The sequence below is a fragment of the Mobula birostris genome, chromosome 29, assembly GCF_030028105.1.
Source record: "Mobula birostris isolate sMobBir1 chromosome 29, sMobBir1.hap1, whole genome shotgun sequence".
Taxonomy (NCBI): domain Eukaryota; kingdom Metazoa; phylum Chordata; class Chondrichthyes; order Myliobatiformes; family Myliobatidae; genus Mobula; species Mobula birostris.
In genome coordinates this window covers 25,797,043-25,809,031 of record NC_092398.1, presented here as the reverse complement: position 1 = coordinate 25,809,031, position 11,989 = coordinate 25,797,043, and the positions used below count along the sequence as shown (strand labels likewise).

The 11,989-nt window shown below is 49.0% G+C and overlaps 1 protein-coding gene and 1 non-coding gene across 2 annotated transcripts; both read left to right on the top strand.

Moving 5' to 3' along the window:
* Positions 1-238: 238 nt before the first annotated feature.
* rpl10 (ribosomal protein L10) lies at positions 239-3,105 on the top strand. The gene is made up of 7 exons (XM_072246414.1): positions 239-268; positions 479-512; positions 856-914; positions 1,319-1,426; positions 2,190-2,328; positions 2,641-2,803; positions 2,898-3,105. Exons 2-7 carry the CDS (start codon positions 490-492, stop codon positions 3,048-3,050), a joined length of 645 nt encoding a protein of 214 aa, XP_072102515.1. The 5' UTR covers positions 239-268; positions 479-489; the 3' UTR covers positions 3,051-3,105.
* Positions 2,368-2,504, top strand: LOC140190331 (small nucleolar RNA SNORA70). The gene has a single exon (XR_011883593.1). It is a non-coding gene; the product is annotated as a small nucleolar RNA SNORA70 (small nucleolar RNA).
* Positions 3,106-11,989: the final 8,884 nt, after the last annotated feature.

Sequence of the window (11,989 nt, the reverse complement as noted above, 5' to 3'; positions counted from 1 at the left end):
TCCACCAACTGCCCCACATCCGCCGGATGGAGATATACCGCCGTTTGGATGACGTCACTAAACTCCGATTTTATTTTAAATAACAAAACTCCGCGGACGGACTCGAGTGCGGGCGTGATTGTCGTTGAGATAGCGGTGAGGGGGTTTAAAAAAAATAAGAGAGAGGCAGGGTGTCGGTGAAGACGGAAGTGAGGCGTGGCCGGAAGTGTGCTCCGTCTCTTATAGGCAGCGCGGGCGGCGTGTGCTCTCTTTCGCTGCGGAGCGCGAGGTGGGAGCGGAGCTCGTCATGTTGTTTTGGGTGGGGGGGAGTGGATAAAGCCGTCTCCATGGCGACCGAGTGGGACTGGGATGGCCGGGGGGCGGTCGCATCGTAATGGGGTGGGGGGGGGTATTGGAAGAAGTTAACACGGAGGCAGAATGGGGTTGGGGGGGTAAGAAGCTCGCTGACGTCACTAATTGATGTTAATCTCTTTCACAGCGCGAGGCACGATGGGCCGTCGACCCGCGCGATGGTGAGTGGGGGCGGGGCTACTGGTTGACCTCAGGACCGATCGGAGGGTGGGGGGGTTCAGGGGTCACGTTCCCCAACTCTCGGGCTTTGGGCTCGTGACCACCCGGAAGTGGGGCGGGGGGGGTCAAAGGGTCACGCTGGGGTTGGGTGGGGGACGGGCTTTGGGGTGCAGGATCGTTTGGAGGGAGGGAGTTGAGGGCCATGATTGGGACAGTTCCGGGAGGGAGGGGCTGTGTAGTCTCGCATGGGTCCCCATGTCTGACTGCTGAGCAGGGACCCTGGGTGGAGGGGTGGGGAAAGAGGCCACGTGGTCAGGCACTCTTAACTAACTCCCTGCTCCTCAGTTACAGATACTGCAAGAACAAGCCGTACCCCAAGTCCCGGTTCTGCCGTGGTGTCCCAGGTATGTATGCTGGGAGCAGAGAGGAGTGTGGCGGGGCCGTGCGAGGGGTGGAGGGCAGTGTACCACTTCCGTGGGTGTGAAGGGGGGTGTGCCGAACTGGCACACCTGGGGTCACCTTGCACCGAAGGGGGGGGGGGCGCGTGGTGAGGAACGGTGATCTGGCGATCCTGACGGAAGGTCTCGGCCTGAAACGTCGACTGCACCTCTCCCTAGAGATGCTGCCTGGCCTGCCGCGTTCACCAGCAACTTTTATGTGTGTTGCTCGAAATTCCAGCATCTGCAGATTTCCTCGTGTTTCGGTGATCAGGGTTACACGGGGAGGGGATAACAGAGTGCTGGGTCACGTGGGGTGGCCGGGTGAGACCTTGCTCTCCTTACACCAACATCCTCTCCTGTCTCCTCAGACCCGAAGATCCGGATCTTCGACTTGGGCCGCAAGAAGGCCAAAGTGGACGAGTTCCCACTCTGTGGCCACATGGTGTCGGACGAGTATGAGCAGCTCTCATCAGAAGGTGGGTACATGGCTGTGCGGCTGCTGGGTCTGTGGGTCTGACACTCGGTGGGACCGTGCAGGGAAAAGTGGGGACTGTTTTCCTCCACTCGAAGGGCTGCTGCCCTGTGTAATGGGCTATGAGGAGGTGGTGTGGGGGCTTGTCCTGGGCAAATACAACTGGTTCCGGTCCCTTTCCAATCGGTGGTTTGAACATAAACAGTTATATTAAACATAAATAGTACAGTACCTTTGGCTTGCAATGTACGACTTTTTAATCCAGTGGTAAATCAACTAATCCATCCTTCCTGTATAGACGCCATTCATCATATATGTTCCTATTTAAGTTTCTTAAATACCCTTGGTGTATCTGCCTCTACCACCACCTATGGCAAGGCGTTCCACACCATCGCCATGCTCTAGTTTTAAAAAAAACTTTTCCCCTATATTTCATTCCAAACACCTTTTTTAAAAAAAAATGGGGCCCTTTGAATTTCCACCCTTGGCTGTCCAGTTGATCTCTAATCCTGGAAACCTGGTAAATCACTTTAAATCTCCTATGTCTTTCCTATAATGAGGTGACCAGACCCGAACGCAATATTGCCAGTGTGGTCTAAGCAGAGCTTTAGAGTTTGGATGGGCATCTTCCCCCTCCTTGGTTGTCTTTTCTTCCTGCCCCTCCTCTGCTCCTGTTGGTCTGCTCCTGCTCTCTTGCCCCATTACCCCTGTCGGTTCCATTCACCGTTGGATCCATTTACCCACTGTCTTTCTCCCCGCTCCCCCAGCGTTGGAGGCGGCCCGTATCTGCGCCAACAAGTACATGGTGAAGACCTGCGGGAAGGACGGCTTCCACATCCGTATGCGGCTGCATCCCTTCCACGTCATCCGCATCAACAAGATGTTGTCCTGTGCAGGAGCCGATAGGTGAGACTTCCTTCCGTCTCCTCCACCTCCCCCGACCGATCGCAGTCAATTAAGCCGACCGGCTCTCATCGCAGTTGGGTACCGGTGTGCAATGGCTGCGGACAGCAAGTCTTTGGTTGTGTATGAGCCTGGCTGTTCCTCTGTGCTGGGTGTCTGAAGGGACCTCTGGGACACGGTGATGTCGGTCGCTGGATGGGGCGAGTGGGTGTGAAGGGTGGTGCGTGGGGAGGCTGGTTGCGGTCAGATTTCTTCTCGGTGTGAAGATTGATTAATCTTCTCCACTCCAATCCTCTTCCCCCCCCCCCCCCCCAGGCTTCAGACGGGCATGCGGGGTGCGTTTGGGAAGCCCCAGGGCACCGTGGCCCGGGTGAACATCGGCCAGGTCATCATGTCAGTGCGCACCAAGACCCAGAATAAGGAGCATGTCATCGAGGCTCTGCGCAGGGCCAAGTTCAAGTTCCCAGGCCGGCAAAAGGTGAGGGGTGTTTAGGGGCTGGTGAGTTGGGTGAGGGGGGGGCAGGGTGTGATGTTCTGTGCCATGTTCTCTAACTTCTCCTTCCCCCCGTCAGATCCACATCTCCAAGAAGTGGGGCTTCACGAAGTTCAACACAGAGGACTTTGACGAGATGGTGGCACAGAAGCGGCTCATTCCTGACGGCTGTGGAGTCAAATATATCCCCAGCCGGGGTCCACTGACTGCCTGGAAGGCCCTGCATGTGTGAGAGCAGAGACTCCCCGTGTAGCCCTTTCCGCTGAATAAACTCTTTGATCCACCTCTTCCCCGAGTCTGACTGACTTCCACAGGGTGACTGGGGTGGGATTGAAATGGCTACAGCGGAAGGTCTGTCGCACTCTGTATCAGTTCACTCGTGGGGACTGGCTGGGCATGCGCAACGAGATGCACGCACGGTCAGGTTTGCCGTTCTGGTTGGTGTACTGAAGGGAGGATGTGACAGCTCCACAGGATCTTACTGGGACTGAGGGAGAGGCTGGGTCTGGTTTTACATGGCATGGAGGAGGCTGAGGGGTGACCTCAAAGCTGTGAGGGGCGTAGGTGAGGTGGATGGTCGGGGGCAGAGGTTTGAGCTGAGGTGGATGGTTGCAGTATTTTTACTCCAGAGGGCAGAGTTTCAAGGTAAAGATGAAAGATTTAAGTCCGGTCCCCAACCTTTTTTGCACTGCGGACCAGTTTAATATTGACAATATTCTTGCGCGGGGGGTAGGGATGCCAACAAAGGAGTAGCAGTCAAATACATTTTGAGAAAGACTACAATGACCGTGAAGCTTTGCGCAGGCAGCAGTGCGCATGCGTGTACCTGTGGTGTTTTTCTGCAAATTGTTTTCGGTGATTCTGTTTGGGGGGGGGGTTAATGACGACCAGCATATAGGTGATAAATGGCAAAGACACTCAATTTCGTTTCTCAAACGGTTTATCTAATGAATTTAATATTAAACACACTGCATATTTTCCTCGCATGAATATAGTGATAAATCAATTATCAGGGGAGGACGGGAGCTTGAAGTAAGTGTTGAACGAACTTCCAGTAGAAGTGGCAGAAGCAGGTTCGATATGATCATTTAAAGAAAATTTGGATAGGTATATGGACAGGAAAGGAATGGAGGGTTATGGGCTGAGTGCCGGTCGTTGGGACTAGGTGAGAGTAGCGTTCGGCACGGACTAGAAGGACCATGATGGCCTGTTTCTGTGCTGTAGTTGTTATATGGTTATACAAGTCACTTAAGTCAATAGCATCATAACATTTTAAGTAACGATTGGATATTAAACACAACACATATTTTTCTCGTACGAACATATAAAATTATTGTAACACCAATATCGCTGAATCAGTGGGAGCCCTGGGCTTGTTTCCCTGCAACAAGACGGTCCCATTGAGGGGTGATGGGAGACAGCAATACTGGAAGGGGGTTCTTTATGTCCAGTCCATTCTGCAATTTAGTTTTCGTTGCATTCATTGCAGAAAACTCCGCTTCGCAGAAAAATGTTGGAAATGGAAGCAACGTTTTCAGTGCTTTCGTGGGCTATCTTAGGATATTTAGCCTTGACTTTGATCAGGACTGCTGGCAGAGATGTTATGTCAAACGTACTTTTCAGCCCACCGTCATTTGCAAGCTGGAGGAGTTGATCTTCCCGCGCTGACACGGATGACGCGGTTAATGACTTCACGTGCGTTCCAGCTCAACAGTGGGCGTGACAGGGAATGAGGAAAGGTGCAACTGACTCGTATCGCCAAATCATATCGTTCCCTTGCGGCCCGGTACGGTGGTTGAGGACGGCAGATTTAAGTGACCTGAGGGGTGACTTTCTCACTGAGGTGGTGGTGGGGATGTGGAACGTGCTGCGGGAGAAGGTAGTACAAAGTACAATCACAGGTTTGAAAATGTTTGGGTAGGTATGTGGCTTGTGGGGGTGGTTGGCCTTGAGGGTAAAATCAGTGTTAGGCTATTTGGCCTATTGGGTCTGCTCTGCTATTCCATCATAGCCGGTTTATTTTACTCCCAACCACACTCTTCTGCCTTCTCCCTGTAACCTTTTCCCTTCCTGACTAAATCCTATCAATTTCCACTTCAAATATACACCATGACTTGACCTCCAGCCATCTGTGGCAATGGATTCCATGGATTCACCCACCCTCTGGCTAAGGAAATTCTTCAGATCTGTTCTAAAAAGGGTGGCCCTCAATTCTGAGGCGCTGCTGTCTTGTCCTAGGTCTCCCCACTGTGGGAAATGTATATGTCCACTCTATCCTGACCGGGGGGGACCAATACCATTAAGTCAGTGCACTCTAGGTTGGGAGCCCCTCAATTTTTCAATAGTTTTCAAGTTGATTTACCCCCCCCCTCCCAAATTCTTCTAAATTAGAGCAAGGAAGCTCTAGTGGGGCAAACATTGAAGGTGTTTGAGGAGGTGCAGTAGATGAGGCAGCTTGGAGTCTGTGGTGTTACAGGAAATAAAAGAAGCTTTTTTTGACTAGCTGCCAGAGACCAGTGGTGGTCCACAGCGGTCAATATTGCAGCCACTTTTTTGGCATTGTATGTCCATGATTTGGATGATGGAATTGATGGCTCTGTGAAGTTTGTAGGCGGTACGAAGATAGGTGTGGGGGGGGGGGGCGTGTGAGAAGAGATTGTGCTGAGAAAATGGAGAGGCGACAGAAGGACTTGCAGATGATAAGAATGGGCAAAGAAGTGGCAGATGGATTTGAGTGTTTGGAAGTGTATGGTCAGCTCTTTGGGAGCAGGAATGAAAACAGACTTTTCTAAATAGAATGTTTTTTAAAAAGGGGAGGTGCAAAGGGACTTGGGGGTCCTCGTGCAGGATTCCCCAAAGGTTAACTTGCAGTTTTCTGTTGGTGAGGAAGACAAATAAGATGTTAGCATTGATTTCTAGACTAGACTAGGATGTTGAGACTTTATAAAAGTGCTGGTGAGGCCTCACTTGTATTGTGCAAACACGAGGAAATCTGCAGATGCTGGAATTTCAAGAAACATAAAAATTGCTGGTGAACACAGCAGGCCAGGCAGCATCTCTAGGAAGAGGTACAGTTGATGTTTCGGGCCGAGACCCTTTGTCAGGACTACCTGAAAGAAGAAATAGTAAGAGATTTGAAAGGGGGAGGGGGAGAACCGAAATGATAGGAGAACATGGCGGGGAGGAGATGGAGCCAAGAGCTGGACAGGTGATTGGCAAAAGGGATATGAGAGGATCATGGGACAGGAGGCCCAGGGAGAAGGAAGAGGGGGAGGAGGAACCCAGAGGATGGGCAAGGAGTATAGTGAGTGAAAGGGAAAAAAAAATAACTGATGGGGTATGAGGGGGAGGTGGGGCAATAGCAGAAGTTTGAGAAGTCAATGTTCATACCATCAGGTTGGAGGCTACCCAGACAGAATATAAGTTGTTGTTCCTCCAACCTGTGTGTGGCTTCATCTTGACAGTAGAGGAGGCCGTGGACAGATATGTCAGAATGGGAATGGGACGTGGAATTAAAATGTGTGGCCGCTGGGAGATCCTACTTTCTCTGGCGGTCTCCCAGCCTGCGTCAGGTCTCACCAATATATAGAAGGCCACATCGGGAGCACTGGACGCAGTATATCACCCCAGCCGACTCACAGGTGAAGTGTCGCCTCACCTGGAAGGACTGTTTGGGGCCCTGAATGGTGGTAAGAGCATGTGTAGCACTTGTTCCACTTACAAGGATAAGTGCCGGGAGGGAGATCAGGGGAAGGGATGGGGGGGGCGAATGGACAAGGGAGTCGTATAGGGAGTGATCTCTGCAGAAAGCAGAAGGGGGGAGGGAAAGATGTGCTTCGTGGTGGGATCCCGTTGGAGGTGGTGGAAGTTACAGAGAATTAGTGTTGTGAGCAGTTTTGGGCCTCTTGGATAAAGAAAGGATGTGCTGACTGATAGTGGAGAGGGTTCAGAGGAGGTTCACGAGAATGATTCCGGGTCATTGTACAAGCAGTGAATGGTGGCTTTAGGCTGCAATAGAGTGGATGTGGAGAGGATATTCTCTCTTGTGGGGGGAGTTTCGGACCAGTGGGCACAGCCTCAGAAAAGAGGGGCATCCATTTAGAACAGATGAGCTTCTTATTCCAGAAGGTGAATCTGGAATTCATTGCCACAGATGGTGGTAGAGGCCGGGTTACTGAGTATATTTAAGGTGGGGATTGATAGATTAATGGTTAGTCAGCGTGTTACAGAGATAAAGCAGGAGGATAGAGTTGAGGGAAATGGATCTGCCATGATAAAAGTGATGCAGTCAACTCAATTGGCTGAATGACATCATCCTCCCCATCTCCTCGTCAGCAGAAGAGTCCATAAGATGTAGGAGCAGAATTATTTTGGCCTTTTGAGTCTGTCCCACCATTTCATTATGGTTGATCCATTTTCCCTCTCAGCCCCAATCTCCTGCCGCCTTCCCATATCCTTCTGTGCCCCAGACGTCCATAAGAGATAGGAGCAGAATTAGACCATTTGGAAAATAGCCTGTGCCTTTATTCCTTCTATCAACACATTTCCTTGTACTGTATTTCATCTGCCAATTTGCCCATTCCTGCAGACTCCCTGCTCCCTCAACACTATCTGCCCCTCCACCTACCTTCGTTTCATCTGCAAACTTGCTGTCTGAAATACACTTTATTGAGTACACTTGTTCATTAAATCGGCCAATCATCTGCACAAAAGCTAGCTGACATGGTCAAGAGGTTCAGTGCAGGCCAAACAATGGATGCTTCAAGCGGACAGGACAGTGACTAACACAGAAAAGCATGCGTTACAGCACTGTTGTGCTGAGGAGCATCTCTGAATGCGTAAGTCAAACCTGGAAGTGGTTGGGCTGCAGCAGCAGAAGACTACAAACGAGCACTCTGCCGAGAGATACCAGAGTGGCAATTGAGTATAAAACATGGAAAGAAGTGGTCCCAACACTGAGTCCTGTGAACACCACTAGTCACTGGCTGCTACTAACCACAAAAGGCCTCCTTTTATGACACTCTTCACCTCGTGCTACTTGACCAATTCTCTATCCACACCAGAATAATTAGTGTAATACTGTGGACCCTTGTTAAACAGTGTCACGTTCGGTATGCTGTCAAACGCCTTCCAAAAATCCAAGCATCATCCAATTATTCTTTTCTCGCCTGCCTGCTACTTCCTCAAATAATTCCAGCAGATTTGTCAGGCAAGACTTTCCCTTAAAACCATGCTGACTCCAGCCTATTTTATCGTGTATCTCCCAAGTACCCCAAAACCTCATCCTTAATAATGTCTTAATTTCTTCCCAACCACTGAGGTCAGGCTAACTGGCCTATAATTTCTTGTCTTTTGCCTCCCTGAAGAATGGAATTGCATTTACAAACTTCTTGTCCTCTGGAATCAAACAGAATTTAGTGATTCTTGAAAGGTCACTAATATAATGCCTCCACAAACTAGCTACAGTGGTGTTCTACAGTGCTGTAGAATTTTCTCTACTTCTGCATAAGTATGACTTAAAATGTGATCAGATCTTCATGATGTCCTAAATCTAGATAAAAAGAACCCAATTGAATAAATAGCACAAAAACATTATTGAGAAAAATAATCCACTACTACATGTATTTGTTGGAAAAAGTATGCAAACCACTGGGGTAATTCCTTCTACAAATGCTATTTGGAGTCAGGTGCTCTGATCAATGAGATGAGATTGGAGAGGTGCCTTGCTCCATAAAAAAGACACACAAAAGTCGGGTTACTGACAGTCTGCTCTTCAGATCTTGATGTGCACCATGCCTGAACCAAAACAAAGCACTGAACAAGAAGGGTGTTCATGGAAGGACACCACAGAGGAAACTACTGCTCTCCAAACAAACACATTGCCGCACATCTCAAGTTTGCAAAAGACCACCTGGATGTTCAACAATGTTTCTGGGACAAAAGTTGAACTTTGTGACAGAAATGCACACCAGTATGTTTGGAGGTAAAAGGGCACTGCACACCAACACCAAGACCTCATCCCAACTGTGAAGCCTGGTGGAAGGAGCATCACGTTTCGGGGCTGCTTTGCTGCCTCAGGGCCTGGACGACTTGCAATCTTTGAGGGAATATTGTATTAAGACATTTTACAGGAGACTGTCAGGGTAGTGGTCTGTCACCTGAAGCTTAAGTTGGATAATGCAACAAGACAATGATCTGAAAGACAAGAGTAAATCCACCACAGAATGGTTAAAAAGAAGAAAATTTGTGTTTTGGAATGTTTTGTGTTTTGACCTTAATCCTATAGAAACATTAATCCTATAAAGCACCTGAATTAAGCAATTCATGCAAGGAAGCCCACCAACATCCCAGAGACTTTTGCAAACTTGAGACAAGCAGCAATGTTCTATTCCCCCCTAGTTCAGTCCCCTCCCACCTACATCCGTGACACTTCACAGGCTCTGGATCTTTTCAATGATTTCAGGTTCCCTGCCCTATCATCTTATTACTATGGACATCTGCACCCCCCCCCCCCCCCCACCAGGAACACCTCAAAGCTCTGTTTTTTTCTGCACAGTAGTGCGGGCAGGTGGCCAAGTGGTTAAGGCATTGGACTAGCAACCTGAAGGTTGTGAGTTCGAGCCCCAGCTGAGGGAACATGTTGTGTCCTTGAGCAAGGCACTTAATCACACATTGCTCTGCGACAACACCGGTGCCAAGCTGTATGGGTCCTAATGCCCCTCGCTTGGACAACGGCGGTGTCGTGGAGCGGGGAGACTTGCAGCATGGGCAACTGCTGGTCTTCCATACAACCTTGCCCAGGCCTGTGCCCTGCAGAGTGAAGACTTTCCAGGTGCAGATCCACGGTCTCGCAAGACTAACAGATGCCTTAGGACCCAACCAGTTCCCCTCCTCTCCTCTACCTTGCAGAGCTTATCCTCACTCTAAATAATTTCTCCTTTGGTTCCTCCCACTTCCTTCAAACAAAAGGTGTGGCCATGGGCACTCGCATGGGTCCCAGCTATGTCTGCCTGTATGTCGGCTATGTTCCAAGCCTACACTGGTGACTGTCCTGCACTTTTCCTACGCTACATCGACGACTGCATTGGTACTGCTTCCTGCACCCATGCTGAACTTGTCGATTTCATCCACTTTGCCTCCAACTTCCACCCTACCCTCAAATTTACCTGAAACCCACGAACTCTCACAGCTACCTGAACTATAGTTCATGCCCTTTATTTGTAAAAACCCCATTCCTTTCTCTCAATTGCTCGGCCTCCGCCACATCTGCTCACAGGATGAGGCTTTTCATTCTAGAATGAAGAAGATGTCTTCCATTTTCAAAGAAAGGGGGCTTCCTTCCCTCCACCATCAACGCTGTCCTCAACCGCATCTCTTCCATTTCACACACGTCTGCTCTTACCCCATCCTCACGCCACGCTACCAGGGATAGGGTTCCCCGTGTCCTCACCTGCCACCCCACCAGCCTCCATGTCCAGCACATAATTCTCCATAACTTCCATCATCTCCGATGGGATCCCACCACCGAGCACATATATCCCTACCCCCATGTTTTGTTTTCCGCAGGGATTGCTCCCTACGCGACTCCCTTGTCCATTATCCCCTCGCCACTGATCTCCCTGCTGGCACTTACCCTTGCAAGTGGAATAAGTGCTACACCTCCTCCCCCACTATCATTCACTCCCTTCAGGTGAGGGGACACTTCACCTGTTGGGGTCATATACTGTTGGGGTCACACCAGTGCTCCCTGTGTAGCCTCCTATGTTGGTGAGACCCAACACAGATTGGGAGATCTACCTTTTCCCCAAGCACCTACGCTCCGTCAGCCTGAAAAAGTGGGATCTCACCCATTTTACCAGACGTTCACCCTATCTCTGCCTCATCACAAATTTGTCTGCTTTCATAAGGATGAAGGGAACAAGAGAAAATCTGCAGATGCTGGAAATCTAAGTAACACACACAATACGCTGGAAGAACTCAGCAGGTTAGGCAGCATCTGTGGTAAAGAAAACTTGATGTTTCAGGCTAAGACCCTTCATCAGGGCTGATGAAGTGTGTTGCCCGGAAATGTCGAATGTTTACTCTTTTCCACAGATGCCGCTTAACCTGCTGAGTTCTTCCAGCGTATTGTGTGTGTTGCTTAGATTTCCAGCATCTGCAGATTTTCTCTTGTTTGTGATCGTAATCAAAAATCAACATCATTCACCATATATACTCAGTGGCCACTTTATTGGGTACACCTGCTCGTTAATGCAAATTTCTAACCAGCCAATCACGTGGCAGCAACTCAATGCATAAAAGCATGCAGACACGGTCAAGAGGTTCAGCTGTTGATCAGACCAAACAGAATGGGGGAAGAAATGTGACCTTGACCGTGGAATGATTGATTGTTGATGCCAGAGTATCTCAGAAACTTCTTTTACTCAAAACAGTCCCTAGAGTTTACAGAGAATGGTGTGAAAAACAAAAAGAAAACATCCAGTGAGCGGCAGTTCTGTGGGTGAAAACGAGAGAGGTCAGAGGAGAATGGCCAGACTGGTTCAAGCTGACAGGAAGGCGATGGTAACTCAAATAACCACATGTTACAACAGTGGTGTGCAGAAGAGCATCTCTGAACGTACAGCACATCAAACCTGGAAGAAGATGGGCTGCAGCAGCGGAAGACCACAAACATACTCTCAGTGACCTCAACACTGAAAGACTCCACAACCTACAGACACACTTTCAAGGACTCTACAACTCATGTTCTCAGTATTATTATTAGTGACTTGCTTTTTTATTATTTGTTATTCTTTTGGATTTGCACAGTTTCTCCTGTTTTGCATATTGCATATTGGATACATTGTTTGTCCTTGTTTGCCGTTTCTCATTGATTCTATTGTATTTCTTTGTTTTACTGTGAATACCTGCAAGAAAATGAATCTCAGGGTGACGTATACAAACTTTGTTCATAAATTTACTTTGAACTTTGAATCTTTAGTGCCGGGAACAGACTGGACAGAAGACACAGCAGAGCCATGGGATGGGCGGTGGTGGGAGGAATGCAAAAAAAAAATCTTTATAATATTAATAATAAATAAATAATATTGAGAACGTGAGTTGTAGAGTCCTTGAAAGTGAGCCCATAGCTGTGGAATCAGTTCAGTGTTGGGGTGAGTGAAGTGATCCACA

What these genes read in the sequence shown, in the direction of transcription:
- rpl10 (XM_072246414.1), top strand. Translation starts at nt 490, where the DNA reads ATGGGCCGTCGACCCGCGCGATG. An exon ending in TGAGCAGCTCTCATCAGAAG is followed by an intron (nt 1,427 to 2,189) that starts GTGGGTACATGG and finishes CCGCTCCCCCAG; the next exon opens with CGTTGGAGGCGGCCCGTATC. An exon ending in AGTTCCCAGGCCGGCAAAAG is followed by an intron (nt 2,804 to 2,897) that starts GTGAGGGGTGTT and finishes TCCCCCCGTCAG; the next exon opens with ATCCACATCTCCAAGAAGTG.